This window comes from Dermacentor silvarum, chromosome 4 (genome assembly GCF_013339745.2).
Source record: "Dermacentor silvarum isolate Dsil-2018 chromosome 4, BIME_Dsil_1.4, whole genome shotgun sequence".
Taxonomy (NCBI): Eukaryota; Metazoa; Arthropoda; class Arachnida; order Ixodida; family Ixodidae; genus Dermacentor; species Dermacentor silvarum.
Genome location: NC_051157.2, coordinates 30205449 through 30221350, shown reverse-complemented (window position 1 = coordinate 30221350; position 15902 = coordinate 30205449). Strand labels below are relative to the sequence as shown.

The following is a 15902-nucleotide window of genomic DNA, read 5'->3' as shown; positions in this document are numbered from 1 at the left end:
TTACAACAAATGAAGCAAGCTGGCTTTTGATTTTCATATATTCACTGTTTGCTTCCACGCATTCAATAAGATGGATAGCGTGGCTTAACTGCGTCTGCCACTAAGTTCGCAGCTCGGCTGCATATTTGGCTAAAACGTTACAGACGTAGTGGAACGTCCTCGATCTGGTGAGAAGAAAGTCTTCTGTATAAGGGTGCCAATTTATTAACACGAGGCGTGAAAAGAAGTTTATGTGGCACTGGTGCTGATGGTACGTGCCACCTACAAGTGTAGGAAGCGCGCCTATAAGATTGCGGCGTGTGATAAAAGAATAAGTAGGTCACAAAAGTCTACGACTTGTTTTATGTATGGGAGGTTAACTGCATCTACGACTTGTTGCATACTGTTACGGAGAGTTATACGTGTTATGACTTCTAACGTGCTGTCTGCATTCCATGTTTTATGTGAGCTAACCTACCCGCTTACGTTTATACATCGTTTTTTTTTTCTTTATTGTAGCTACTATTGTTCCATTTTGCAACAAGTTACAAAGCCGCGCGTGCGCGTATGCTGTTTGTCCCATCTAACCCGTTTCGCGGCTTTTTTTTTTTACCTCATCGTGCGCAGATGGTGCTTATCATGGGCCTATACCTGTCAATGTTCTCGATCATCAGAGAAGACAGGCAGCGCGCGCGTCCTGTCACCATGAAAAAACAAGAGGACGTCGTGCTCGCGCTGCGGTTTTTCTTCATTGTGCTCACAGACTGCCTCTGCTGGATACCCATCGTGATCATAAAGATACTGGCCCTCTGCGAAGTGCGTATCTCAGGTGAGCTGGATGATTCACGTGACACTCTCTTGGTCCTAGCGAACATGTCTGCAGGAAAGTCGAGGACCTGATTTCCGCTCTGTATTGGCGATATAAAAAACACACGAACGATGTATGGCAGCAATAGCTGAAACTATATTTTTCAGCCCTCGTTTAAGTAACACAGAGAAATCAAATCAGAGACAAACAGAGATAATAAATCAGGCAGTGACATTACAAAAGAAGGATCTATGCCGCTTGTGTTTCGACAGTGCGGGGTCGTGAAAATGTATGGACAAATAGGAATGGATACAAAAACACCATTGGAACATATTCTGAAGGGGAAAAAAACATAATTGACATTAAAAGATACAAGCACGTGGCCACTGCATCCCAAGCAGCACAGCAGTGCCTGCACTACGTTCCTCGGCGACGAATGCTTGAAATGGAATGCTTGAAAGCTATCAGACATAAAATGCACTGTTTCAAATGTTCCTTAGGACAAAAATCGCCTCCGATTTCGAAGCGTTTAAGAAACATCGGAATCAAACAAATAGCCTTTTGCGCAGACAAAAAGAACGATACTTTTACAACTTATTTAATCGCGAAGTATCTGGAAAACCGGAACATGTCTGGAAAAGGCTGAATTCTTTCCTAAAAGGTTATTCTAAAGATAACACTGGTCCCACTGGATCAAATTAGATAATGATACTTTCACTGGTCGTAAGATAGCAGACATTAAAAAAAATTTGTCTCTGTAGCAAGCAGTGCGCATATTTACTGCATGGAATTTATGCCTTCGAGAACACGTGAATCTGCGTATTTGTTTCCCGTTTTCAAGCCAGAAGTTGTAGCAGTGTTCTTATCCCTCAAAAATAGCTACTGCGCCGACCCTGATGATCTCCAAGTTCGACCCCTCAAGTACGTGCTTGACATTATTGCCCCAGCCCTAACACATGTGATCAATCTATTTTTTTCTTCTGGCGGTTTCCCATACAGCTACAAGTTGCTAAAGTTACCGTTATTTTCAAAGGCGGTGACAAAAATAATGTATCAAACTACAGACCTATTTCCACACTGCCTCTTTTTTTCCAAAGTTATTGAAAAGTTGATACACATAAGGTGGGGGGGATGAATAGTCTTGAGTCACCATAAAGTCATAGCGTCGTTTCAATTTGGTGTTAGTACTAAACTATCTACGGAATCCGTGTTACTTCTTCAAAAAGAAATCATATTAGACGGTTTCGAGCGTCAACTTTACATAGTTGTAATATTTATCGACTATTCGAACGCCTTTGATCGGATTAATCATAGCACACTTCTAAAAAAGCTAGAGCATTACGGATTCCGTGGAGCATTTTTCACACTCAACCAAAGCTACTTGAGCCATCGCCAGTAGCAGGTTCAACTGAATGACTACAAATCAAGCTTTCGATTCTTAAACAGCGGAGTACGACAGGGAAGCATCCTAGGGCCTCTACTTTTTAAGGTATATATTAATGACGTAGTAAGAATAGACGAAAATACCCAATTTATAGCTTATGCTGACGATACTAGTTTTTTTAGGATCAGATTTATTGGAAATTCAAACCACAGCAAATAACGTACTCGCGACATTGCATACCTGGAGTTTGAGCAACTCGCTAACTATAAGTACATCTAAAACAAAAGCGGTTTTATTTAGAACTAAAAACAGTCAACTTTGATTTAGCGCTTTTTCTTGGTACACAAAAAATTGAGGTGGTTCCGGCTGTGAAATGCCTTGGTATACTTTTTAATGAAAACATGTACTGGAATTTGCAGTCTGATTCTGTTTGTTCCAGCCTTTCTCGCACTGTTCGTATATTATCGCGCACAAGTTTTCTTTTGCCTGAGAAAGTTAAACTGTTGTTGCATAATTCACTCTTCCTTTCAAAACTGTGATAATTGCTACCTTGTCTGGGGAACCACAACAACTTCCAACATTCTGAGGCTTTCTAGATTACAGAAAACGGCTGTCCGTTTGATCTGTACACACATCTGTAAAAATCTAAACGTAATACCTGTTGTCGACTTGTACGATTCTTCACTAATGATACGCTACAAACAAGGCATTAAAACAAATAACCTGTACTTGACAAAACTTGTTAATTTGACTGAAAGAGTGCATGTTTATGACACGTGCGAAATCACTTTTTGGTCTTCCCCACGGACCCGTACTAACTATGGCCGACAAATGATCGCATATACATTGGCTACTGTTTTAAACAACCAGCATTGTTTTCTGTAGTGCTGCTACTAAGTTTTGATATTGTACTGGAAAGTTGCTCCAAGTTTTGATAAATTTTGATGTCATGCAGAAAAGTAAAGTATTTCCTTTTAGTGTTAATTTCAAGACTTTAAGTTTTATATTTCACAAGTATAGTTTTTTTTTTCATTGTGTGCTTGTCGCTTACGAACATTTCCTGTTGCGCCTGTCAAAGTACAATTATTGGGTACAGACCCCGTCAAGTCCTTTTTGGCCTTTAGTCTGTACCCCCAGCATTTTGTACATGCACCATAATGCCGAAATAAAATGAATGAATGAATGAATGAATGAATGGTGCATGAAGCCGGTATTGTCTCTGCGCCCATATACATTGGATAGCACGCAATATCCACTTTAAACGGTAACACCGAACTACATGGCTCCCAATCACTACAGCTTCAATCTGCATGAACACGTAGGAAATGTGCGCTCGACCGAGTTTACAATAAATCAGCAGCCATTTCCCCACGACTGTTCAAAGGGCAAGGCGTAGTGTCCAATTTTACACGCAGAGAATGACCCATAGGGACTTTCTAAGAAATTTCAGACATGCATCGGGCATCGGCAGGGTTTGAGTTGTGATATGCGCAGGTGTTTCAGCCTGTGGAGATTCTTAAACATGAACAGCACGAAGAGAAGAAGTTGAAGTCGAAGCGCAGAGTTCTCAGGCCGCCGCGCTGTCTCCTGGCGTTGCTCTTGTATCTTCTACGATCTTAAAGAAAATTTAGTGCTAGCAACTAATTTATCGAGGTGTAACCGCTTTCCTGCATATTTAGCTACATTTTCAAGCTTCACCAAATTTTCCGTTGAGTACGTTCACTCTGCCTGTGCCCGGTTAGAGCGAACGTATTTCATTGAAAAGTTAGAAAACTCTCGAAGGTACAGTTGAACGTCGGAAGATCAGTTAATTCAGCAAAAGGAGTCGTAAGCGTTCCCTTTGGTATTGAAGCACAAAGGCCCAGAAGTCAAACACGTACAGAATATTTGTGACGTCAAGGTCTAACGGAGCTAGCATAGAGGAATGGGCTGGCATGCGCATATTGTTGGTGCTCGCGTTTACAGCCTGCATCAGAGGGCTGCTAGTTAATTTGTAGCTAAAAACCTAAAGGTAAATTTGTTCTGCTTTCCGGCGTTGGGATACGTAAAACACTTGCTAGTCCTGCGTATACTAAACACCAACGTTCACACTATCCGGATTGATAAACTCTGCCAATTTCTTAACGTATATTAATAAGCTGTTCGGAACTGTTTCATCTGTTACTTGGGAATTGAAAGAAATACTGTAGCATACACCCTAAACTTACAAGCCAAAAAGAGGCAGTACGACACGCGGATCAGCCATGTATGGTGTTGCCTCTTCTTTTATCCTGTCCGTAAATTTAGTCTATACGCTGCCGTAATCATGAACCAACTAGCTAAGTCAAAACCATTGTTGATACGAAAAGACAATTTTCTTAACACCATATGTCTAAAAACTAATAACTTCCTTTCTTCGCATACAAGCAGGTGATGTTAATTATAATGCAGTAGTGCACATATCTAATTCAACACCGTCGCATAGCTGTATCACTGAGGGAAAGTTGTCGTGTTCATTGCAGAGAACGTCTACGCATGGGTTGTCGTGTTCATCCTGCCAATCAACAGCGCTCTGAACCCGGTCATCTACACGCTTGCCGCGCCGACGGAGCTGAGACGCCGCATCGAGAAGTTCTCCCAGCGTATCCTCAAATGCCACAAGCAAATCGAGTGCATGTTGACCAGTAGGTAGAAATCTGTTCCTTGCCGCATTTTCTCGCTATTTATTCCGTGCCGCATTTAATGGCTGCACTTTGCATGAACTAGTGAAAATTATACGTTGATATTTAAAAACATTATGGGGTTTTACGTGCCAAAACCACGATCTGATTATGAGACACGTCGTATTGTGGGACTCCGGAAATTTGGACAACCTGGGGTTCTTTAACGTGCACCTAAATCTAAGTACAAGGGTGTTTTCGCATTTCGCCCCCATCGAAATGAGGCCGCCGAAGCCGGGTTTGATCCCGCGACCTCGTGCTCAGCAACGTTGATATTTTAGAACCAAATTAAGGTTTCATATTAGGTCTGAATAAAATATGCAAAAAAAAAACACTTGTTGTATTATCTTAATAACGTTCAACCTACAGCGAAATACAAAAACAAATGACAGACATTTATTACTGCTTACATGTGGGAATGCGAAAGCATTGATTAAATTATGTAGTTTTACATGCCAAAACTACGATCTGATTATGAGGCACGCCGTAGTGTGGGACTCCGAAATAATTTGGACCACCTGAGGTTCTTTAACGTGTACCTAAATCTAAGCACACGGGCGTTTTCGCATTTCGCCCCCATCGAAATGCGGCCGCCGTGGCTGGAATTGGACCCCACGACCTCGTGCTTAGCAGCCCAACACCATAGCCACTAAGATATCATGGCGTGCTGCGAAAGCGTTGTAGTCGCTTTGGTGAAATGTTATCGCTTAGTTATTCATCCGCATGTCGTCGGGCACGTTGTAAACTTGCGCGGCGTTCCTTTTGAGACGTGATGATGGTGGTACACCACATTTTATACAATCATGATTTGGCGTCGAGAGTGTTCTGGTTGTTTCCTGTCATGCATGTGGCTCCTACCCACTATGGGGGATTGGCCAAGAAATGAATACGCGGAGCGCAGCGGTGCTATTTTGTATTGAAGGATCGTTAGCACGTGATAGAAGACAATGACGATGATGGCCTGCACACCATCAAAAGTGTTGCGTGAGCTTTTGCATATAAGGAAGACACGATGCCGGGTTGTGTTAGACACTGAGAAATTTGACGTCAATCCGAGCATTTCTTGACGTGGTTTTGCGATATCGGCCATTTTTGGTGCCCTGTTTTGGGCACGGCGCCGTCGGATTTTTGCGAAATGGGGCATATAATGCGTTCGCATTATTATAGGTTTAATAATTGCACCAAGATTACCAATACGAGAACTTGAGATTTACCGAAAAATTTAGGTAATGCGCTGTAATAGCAAAGTACAGGTAAATATTTTTTAGACGGTAAACTTTTTGTGCCAGCGTACATATACTATGATGCTATATCGCTGATTAACTATTAACTCTTAAAATTTTCTAATGAGGCTATTAAATGGTCACTTTATGCAACGTGGTGCACTTGCGGAAGTAGTGGAAGTAAAGCCGGCAAGTGCTTAATTCAGGCATGTCTAGTTAGTATAAATACTGAGACTATCACTACTTTTGCGATATTAATCTGTGAAGTCTGCCATGTTATCTATTTGTTTTCAACATTGTTATGCCGATAGCGCCTGAGAATGTCTATCTGGGACATCATAGGTGGAACAGCAACACATTTCGCCTGAAGTTTGTGGAGTGGTATTTCAGAGCTGGTACTCATCTCGGAACACCTACACCGTGGATATGCCTTGTGCGCTACAGCGTTTAAATCCTGTACCGGGGGGATGGGAGGGGGGGGGGGGGATTGAGATATCCACTTTTTTTTTTAAGGAGGAAGAAGAGGTAACAAGTCACTAAAACTGAGTGTTTATCATATTATCAAACGTAGGATTCAGAGTCGAACTCATAAAGCTCTCCGTTCGTAAGTGTTATTTGCCATTGGCCGACCGCCTTCGATAATTATATGTACAGCATCAGGGTTGGCTGAAATTTCCTCTTACGAACAGTTGTAGCGATGAAATTTTTGGGAATACGCTCGTGCCCAGATTTATTAGCCACTTCACACCTTTTCGTATGTAGGCACTTCCATAGAGTAAAGTCATTTCTATAGTGTTCCGAGCGAGGACACCAAAGCACGTATTCAGAAAAAAATGCTTTTTATTTGCTTTAGAATGTTCTATAAGAGCAAATACCAGTCAATCAATCATTATGACCTACTATTAGCGAAGGAAGGCCGACAATAGGAAACCTCTGTGAATTAGGCCCATGTCCTAATGACGAGAAGCCTAAAGAAGACAAAAGATTCCCAGGACGATGGAAAATTGAATTGATCAACAATTGTCGAAAGGGAATGCTCAACCTGCCGGCAATGTTTTGACAAGGAGACTTGTCATGACTCATGACAACGACCTGCGCCTGTCGCCCTGACGAAGACAAGTTTTCTTGACGTTCTTGCTCTGGGCTCAGCTTTCCCTTGTCCGCCCACTGTTTATCAATTAGGAGAAGGTCGCACATCGGCGCAGCTTTCTGTTAGCACTGTTTTCTCTTACAGTTACGGCTAACTGGGTGTGGTGATGATGAGTACTCGTTTTTTCCCTCGCAGGTAATAGGACTCCCCGGTCGTCAGTAGCCACTCAGAGCTTGACCGGCACCGACATAGCCTCCGCATCAACGGACTGCACTTCGGCTGGTGGCTCGTACCATCCCATGGCTCGCCAGTCAATCGCCGCCATACACGAGCTTTCCGAGTCTTCCGAGGCCGACGACACAGTTCTGTGAAGGGCTGAACTGCGCCTGTGAAACAGCGCGGTTGTCAACTGATGTCATGACACATACGTTGTCCTCCCTCCTCCCGCGTCTACACAATACGTGAGACGACGGTAAAGGGTCTAGACTGTGCCAGCGGCGGACAGCTACGTGCGCACACAAGCTCGGGACTCTTTCACGTCCAGGGTGGTGCAGCTTAGCTGAGAAGACAGAGGATGTTGTGTTCATTTGCATAGTCGCTAAGAAGTGTATTAGCAAAGACCGAAGAGGTCGTTCAACGCTTAACTCGAGACGATGTGTCGCTGGCTTTGGATGGGCCTTATTAGGCGCTCAAGCTATCAAGTCACAGCGAGCGTCCGTGAGTTCGAATTTTCGGGAAAACTATTCGTTAGAAAAATGTGGGCCTCACGGCACAAGTGGTTGTAAAAGAATGCAAGTTTTACGAAGACTCCGGGAGTGACAAATGCATTGACAAAGCAATGCACTGTTCATGCCCTCAAGACGGGCTCTGCGAAGACAAGAATGATCTGTACCAGGCTGGGTGCGCGCTGCTTCTTAGTCACAAGAGTACGCCGTTGCATCATTGTTGCTTGTCTTCTATGTTTCGCGTGGTCGTCTGAGCACTTTGCAAGATGAGAACATGTCGCTGACGAGGCGGCACTATTTAATGAACATCTTTAATGGCGCCAAATGTATGCTAGATGCTACACACGGCTTAAATTGATATATTGATGCTCATTTAGCGAGCAAGAGCAATGACTATGTTCATTTTGCTATCAAAATTATTGAGAAACACGTGAACCGCCGAGTGGTCGAGCTTATGGAATACTTGTACAGGGTATCCCAGCTAACGTTAGCCAAGCTCTTAAAAATAAAACGTAGAATATACGAGGACGCGACCAATGGTATTCTGTCAGCAGTGACGTACCTCACTAGGAGGATTGTTTTTTCATAATTGAACTATCATAATTTAGACGAGCCTAATAATGAACTTATTTACTGAATTGGGGGCGCCAAGTTTGATATGAAAGTGATAATTGTGTTTTAAAAAAGCTTATTCCGTTTTTTCAGGGTGCTGTATCGCGTAATTATCTTTTCCGCGTTATAAAGAAAACGCTCAAAATATGAAAATAGCCGCATGATTACGCGTCCGCGCGCAGTGACACCAGCAGTCCCCAGGCGTTACTCTGAAGAATTAACTCCGCTCAATGCCTTTGTCCTCCTCCTCAATGCCGTTGCGCACTGCATTGGCTTCGCGCTACTCGCGGAAAAGGCAGCTGGCACTTCGCGGTGACCACGGCCATTACCGATGCCTCGCACCTTGCACGTGGCCGCCGAGCGAGGCATTGATCAGAATGAATTCTTCCGAGTAACGCCTGGGACCGCGGGTGTCGCGGCGAGCGGACGCGTAATCATGCGGCTATTTTGATATTTCGCGCGTTTTCTTTATAACGCGCAAAAATTATTATGCGACATAGCACACTGAAAACAACTGAATCGGGTGTTCTAATACATAATTAATAATTTTCTGTCAGATTCTCACCCAAAATTAAGTAATAAAGTGTTTGTTAATTACTCTCATGTAATTATTTATAGGTCGATTATTTTTAAAAATCCTCCTGGTGCGGTACCGTCACTGCTGACAGAATACCATTGGCTGTGTCCTCGTATAGGACTATGTTTTATTTTTAAGAGCTTGGCTAAAGTTAGCTGGGACACCCTGTACATAGAAAGGATGAGGTTGCATTATCTAAGCTTCCGTAACTTTGTACACCACAGAGGCATGTCTGTTCGAGGATCACCATTCGTAAAACAAATGTCTCCAGGAGTTTGTCTAGTTCGTAAAGTGCACGTGAACAAAACTTTTCCATTGAAGTGAAAGTGAACTGTAATATAATTAACTACCGCTGGTGCTTTCATATGTGTTCCTTATATTGTAGTGTATATTTCGCTTCGTTCAAGGTGTCTTAAGACGAAAGCGCTCTCAGAATTTGCTGCTACTTACCACGTCGATGACAAAGACCATGTTTTTGTTTTTCTTTTCAATGTGGCAAAACACGCATGGTGTTTTGCTTTCTCTATGCTCACGCTACTCAGCAATTACGGAATTTGGCGTGCTTGCTGGTTTCGTGAAGGTGGGCCAAGCGAACATTATTGCCAAGCGTCGCTTGCCATCACAACGCGTAGTATGCAGCGCGTGACTATAGGTTGTAAACATGGGATCTGCAGCAGCACTACAGAACCATTAAGTTCTTGTTCTGGATCTCCTTCGATTGTTCACTGTGTATGTCAGCAAGGGGAGCATGTCGTGAATATGTGTATACAGTATGCTCTGTGGGCCGCTGATATGTAGCCGAATTGTTTGAACCACGCTTGCCTGATGTCACTGAAAGGAGATGTAGTCGAAATCTTTTCATATGTTTCTCGCACCAAGCGAAGAGAATGCTAGAAAATGCCTCTTGCAAACCAACAGGCAGCTCTGTCAGATCTAATTTGATGATGCTCACAGAGATGGGGGGAAGAAAGCTGCAATAGATAGCCTACAGGTATGTAGGGGTTATACATCATGCACATCAGTCTAATTCACGGAAGCGTTATGCGATCTCACGTTTTCCCATACTGCCTTTTTCATTCATTATTATAAGACGAAGCTGATCTCAGAGTAGACCATTTGGGTGACCTTAGAGTAAAATAGCATAGCCTCGAAAATAACGTTGTGCACAGCAAGATCACCGGGACTCTCGGCTTAACATTGCGCAGAAGTGTGAAATGTGTTACAAAGAAGAAATCAGAAATTTGCATACATTTTAGTGCTGCGCTTGTCTATGGAATGTTGCGCTCGTAAATCGTTCTCAGAATTTAATAGCTTGGGTATTAGTTCTCAATGTACTAATGAACAGCTTGCAATCTTTTAACGCTATTGTATGTAGAAGGTAAGCAAGCTTTAGTGTGTTCTGTTTTATGGTAAGCAGAATTTACAGCAAACTTCTTTAAAAGGACGGTACGCTGGGCATGTTGATATTTCATACTGAAACCTATTCACAGCGCGAAACGACAAGAACTCATAGAAAAGATGCACGGACAGCGCTTGTCCGTGTATCGTGTGTTCTTGTCGTTTCGCGCTGTAAATGGTTTCAGTACAAAAATTGTTTAAGCCAACTTGACTAACCCTGAAATAAGATGCTTTCATGTTGATAACGACGGCTGTGGTTGAATAGCCAACAAGTTGTTATTCAACATGTGCTAGTTACATACATGAAATGTATCCGGCCACATTGCTTAATTTTGAGAATTAATGGCCTTGGTTGCCTAAATATCATGTGCGTTGACTAAGTTGCAACTAATTCTTTCAGGCGAATGGTTTCAAATTAGTTGAGCCGTAAGGCGACATTCCCCTGGCTCGAACATTGAAGGCCTGCCATCATTTTCCAGCGTTGTAGAAGTATGCCTGGCTCCTATGGCATCAATGACGTTACCATCCACGATCACAATTGTGCATAACTTTATACAGCCATATTCACTATTCTTGACAGGGTATTGACTCCACACGTCCACCCCACGGGTTTTACAAGTGCATATATGACCTGTACTGTAAACACGTCTTAATGTTCGTCAGTGCTATATCGTTAAACAGCCACGCTGTGTGGTATAGACCGTTCCCTCCTTCGTCGGTCTCTTTCATAGCTAGCCATTATTGCCCCACGTTTTACGTGTGAAATGAACTAACTTGACTGTCATCGGTAATTTATGCATTATCTATGTCCATCATTGGATTCTCTGTACATATTTTCAGCCATCCAAGCTGGTGCCACCGCCTAGATGACCCACTTCAGCCCGTAAACACCTAGATACCAGCAGGTATTCATACCGAGGGGATTAACTATACCACAAATGTGGTCGCGTACTTATACCTAATTGGTCTATGTATATTTAGAGCGAAATTTTGGCGTGAAATGAAATGGCCATTTGGGGATCGTAGCCGCATTGTTTCCTCACTGGTAGGCACAGTCAAGAATACATATCTGTATTCTTGACTGTGCTTACCATGCTTAATTGTCTTTGCGTGGAACAATACACTTAGATCTAATTTACCAAATAACGCCGGGCTAGTAATGTCCACTTTTTAGTTCATACGGTTGCTACCTTTGTAGTCAAGAAATCACAACCATTTCTTGAAAAAGACAACGCTTCGCGTAGACTCACCTGTGCTGCGGTAATAAGCATATTAAAACAGAAACCACAAAGCCCATTGCGAGATGCATCCTTTTTTCAATGTACTAAGCCCTAAGAAGCTAAAAACACATTGAACGATCTACAGCGAATGCAAGACGTTGCCAAGGAATTCACATCAAAGATTGTAAGCAAACGAAGGGGACCCATTGTACACAACCTGATTCAGCACTCCCCCATGCGGCACCCTTACGTAATTGGTGTGAAATCATGAAGATCTGCAGAAGTAGCTTAAAGCTCAAACTTTCAAGCATTTATCCTGTCCAGTTTGTCTAAGACCATACCCGTTGTGCTGCGGATCAGTGCAGTTCACGACATCACGTGCGTTTGCCGTGGTGGCGTTGGGCAACATTCTTAGTGCGACCTATATTCATAAATAAACAATAGATGAATGAAAAATATGAAACTTCGTGCTTGAAAAATCGAGTCTTTGTGCAATGCCGAAAGGCCAGGTATGTCGGCGTTGAAACGAAACATTTTTGAAGATATTCTCGATGATTATGCAACATTTGCCCAAAGTTAACCCAACCTGCCAAAACAGGGACGTCATCGTTCGATGCGATGCCGGTAGCGACTCGCTATTTAAGGTCGAACATGTGGTACTTGTTGAAATTGCCCAATGGCGTGAATTGTGAGATATAAGCAGGAGGCAGGGCATACTGTAGCGCTGTACATTTAGAGGAATGACATTGCGGTGTTCGCATCCCATATAGCTTGAAAATAATCGCGTTGGCACCACGTGTTCAATGGATGTGCTGTTGTGTCGTTCCTCCATTACGTGCTAACTGTACATAACGACTGCTTCTTGTGGCGATGTTGTGCACCATGAAACTTTTGTGCAACCGCTAGTTATGAATGTATTGATGGGTCCAATCGAAAGCTGTGCGTTAATGTGGATAATGCAGGCCATTTTCGCGTTTTGAGGCTGCAATTAAGGTCAACAACTACTGACTATTTGTCAAGGACTTTTATAGTCTCGAATGTTGTATAATTTTTTTATCGTGTACAATGCTTCTATTTAGCCTCAAGGGACTAAACAGAAGTGTTAGCACTGTTGGCCGACCGGACTCACTAAATGTTGTTTAATTATGTTGAACGGAATCAAATTTGGTGCTGCTTAGGTGTGTATGGAATCGTGCAGACAAATCGCGCAGTCGTGTAGGACAGCTAGATCCTACTGTGGCAGTTGCTTGTACAACCATTCTATCTGAAGCCACAACATAGCAGTAAAATAATTTAGAGCCGAGCTCAGATGTACATCAATCTTTTGTCACCATGACATGCTCAATATACGCTACTCATTCGTGTTCTGAAGCTTTCAGCGCGTTCATGTATACCGAAAATGGTAGACGAGAGCATAACAAGTGATGTCATTAGCCAAAGCGAAAAAACCCCTCTGACGCTACACAACTGCCGATGTAAGTTAATATCGAGATAATCAACAAATCTTTAAGATCTTACAGTTCAGCAAGAAACTGCTATAGTAGTACCCAAGGTTGTGTAACTGCATTTACATTCACCGGTTCTGAGAATTTCCGCTATCACGCCACAACATTTAAACTATGAGGCAGTGTTACAATGTGGATAGCACACCAGACACAACTACATTTATTTGTAGCAGTGGTTGTAGGGGAGTATACATGCTGGGCATATTTATCAACAGGAAAGCTTCCTTTTAAAATATGAGGAAGTTCTTTCCACCATGTATGTACACACATTTCTGACATCTGTATTTTACTTTCATTTCGTTTCGTTTTGTACAAGTGCGTAATAAATTATCTGTAACACGTACAGGGTGCGTTACTCATGTGATGGTATTGCTTTGCTCTTCATGAATTAGGCCATTGGTGCTTGCAATGAACAAGAGGCCGCTCTTAAGTGCCCAATATGTTGCTGTATTCGGTGCCGTGCCTTCGTCTCCTTATTATTGGCAATATATCGAGCAGACTTAGTAAAGTAGCATTTCTGCACACTGCGGCGGCATATACGGAAAAGAAACGAACTTTCGTAGCCAATTTCACGTGCACAGTGCAGAAATTTATTTTAGTTGATAGAAGGAACTATGGGAGCAAGTTATTTTATATATAAATGCAAGTACAGAAAACAAATTGGGAAACAGCAACGCTGTCTGTATGGGTGTTCCTGCCATATTTTAGCACAGTTGGAACAGCGAAGTTCAAACGTGCGGCCCCGGTGTTTATCACTGGGTTAATCCCGAGGGTTCATCAAAGTATTTCTCAATTATGAGGTTGCAAACACGTTCGGCTGCGGCGCAGAGAACGACGTCACTGACGGTATGCCCGCAGTCCGCTGCTTGCGTTGGATGTCTCGAATTTGCTCGGCGGCGTGGTTAGCAGCATTCGCCCGCCATTGCCGCTTGCGATTCTTCGAAATTAAATTGCTTCTAAATTAAATTTGTCCATTACTTAAGACAATGAATGGCTCATACCCCCGTAAGCAATTGCTCATACCTCCGTAAATGCGGCCTCCCCATTACGACGACAGAAGAGAAGTGAAATTCTACGCAGGAATGATTAGCGGCAACGCAGTCAGCTGTGTAAGCAGACGACGACGACGAACGCGGGAGCAGTGGCACGAGCGCGTGCCGAGCACGAGCACGAGCGCAAACCCAGGGGCGCCAACGAGCCAGCTGCGGAGGAAGACGACGATGCTCGAGCCAATGCTGATGCTGATCGTTTTCTGTACACAGGCAGTTTCGCCTAGCCATATACGGTTTCACCTAGACATATAAAGCTTCGCTTTAAAAACAAATAGGAAAATGCAAAGATTGCATAAATGAGCCGAATCATCTGAAGTCCAACAAGCTCATCAACTGGCCTAGTTGGTGATTCAACATTTTGAAAAAAAAAAAAAGAATCCGATGACATCTAAGTGCTTCTTGTGAGTTGTGAATGCGAAAGCCTTAATGTCCAATTGAACGCTGCTGAGCGGTCCTTCGAGTTATGAACTCCTCGCCGGCAAGCGAGCGAGTTCAGACGCAGTAGATAGCACTAGGCCGGTGCACTTCGATCTGTGATGTCATGCTACCTTGCTCGACTGACATAGATTCTGATGGGGACGCTGCTGAGTAATCCGCGCTGGTTTTGACGTCCCCGCTTTTGTCACATCCGAGCTTGGCAATGGAAATTTCGGTTCAAGTAGCATGATATCATAAAGAACAGTGCACATACCAGTTACCTAGAAGGTGCTGGTTTAACCCAGTGGGTAAGGCACTCGGCTTTTGAGCGTGCGGTCGCAGTTTCGAAACTCCCTACTGCCAACGTTTTTCCTTTCGAATTTATTCTGTGTTTCTCAAGCGAAGCTTGTATTGCCTCACAAGTGTCGGTGCCGTTGAAGGTGTGACCTCACAAAACCCGCCTCGCGCAAGTCTCCCGCAGGCGAAGGAAAACGGCGGAAAAGGTTAAGAAATAACGCTAGTAAAACACGTGCGGCGCGCGCCCGTAAGACGTGACGGGAGCACCCAATCAGGAGCGGGCGTGCGCTTAGGGAAGGGCAAGGGAAGGGAACGGCCTCTCGCGCGTTGCGTCGGGTCCTCTTTTCAGTGCATTCTCGGCAAACGGATGGGTAGGCGCCGCATTGTTCGGTCGGCGGCGGAACAGGCCGCTTTCGACGAGAAACGCCGTCAACGTCGCCGGCAGCGCGCTCGTGCTCGCCGTGCGGATCCTGCGTTCAAGGCAGCCCAAGCCCATGCTCGGTTACAGCGGCTGGCAGCTGATCCCACGTTAAAGCCCGTCTTACTGAATCCCAGCGTCAACGAAGGGCAGCAAAATCCGAGGTCAGGGAACGCGACAGCCAATTTTGAGGGTACGACAAGCTTTGCGTGCCCCTCTGTTCCCGGTAGGGGAAGGGTCGACAAATTTTTAGCAGCGTAGCTGTTTATGCCGGAGGTTAGTCCGCAGATCGTACGCCGAAAAACATCTCCGAGCGATTGCGTCACATGCGTCGCCTAGCAACACCTCGCACCAGCTGCGCCGAGCCTCACGACAACTGCGGAGCCGAGCCATGACATCATCGCGCGAGCCGCATCGATTCACCTGCATAGCCATGACGTCATCACGCTGTGCGGATTGGTCGCCATAGTTGTGCAGAGGCAGAGCTAAGCCGTGACG

General features: G+C 44.0%; 1 protein-coding gene across 1 annotated transcript in view; it reads left to right on the top strand.

Moving 5' to 3' along the window:
* Positions 1-13571, top strand: part of LOC119449700 (relaxin receptor 1) — a 147792-nt gene extending 134221 nt beyond the window's left edge. The window contains exons 17-19 of the mRNA XM_037712939.2: positions 607-808; positions 4673-4834; positions 7379-13571. Coding sequence (XP_037568867.2) covers positions 607-808; positions 4673-4834; positions 7379-7554 — 540 coding nt within the window. The 3' untranslated portion in view covers positions 7555-13571. The remainder of the gene's footprint in view (positions 1-606; positions 809-4672; positions 4835-7378) is intronic.
* The last annotated feature ends 2331 nt before the right edge of the window (positions 13572-15902 follow it).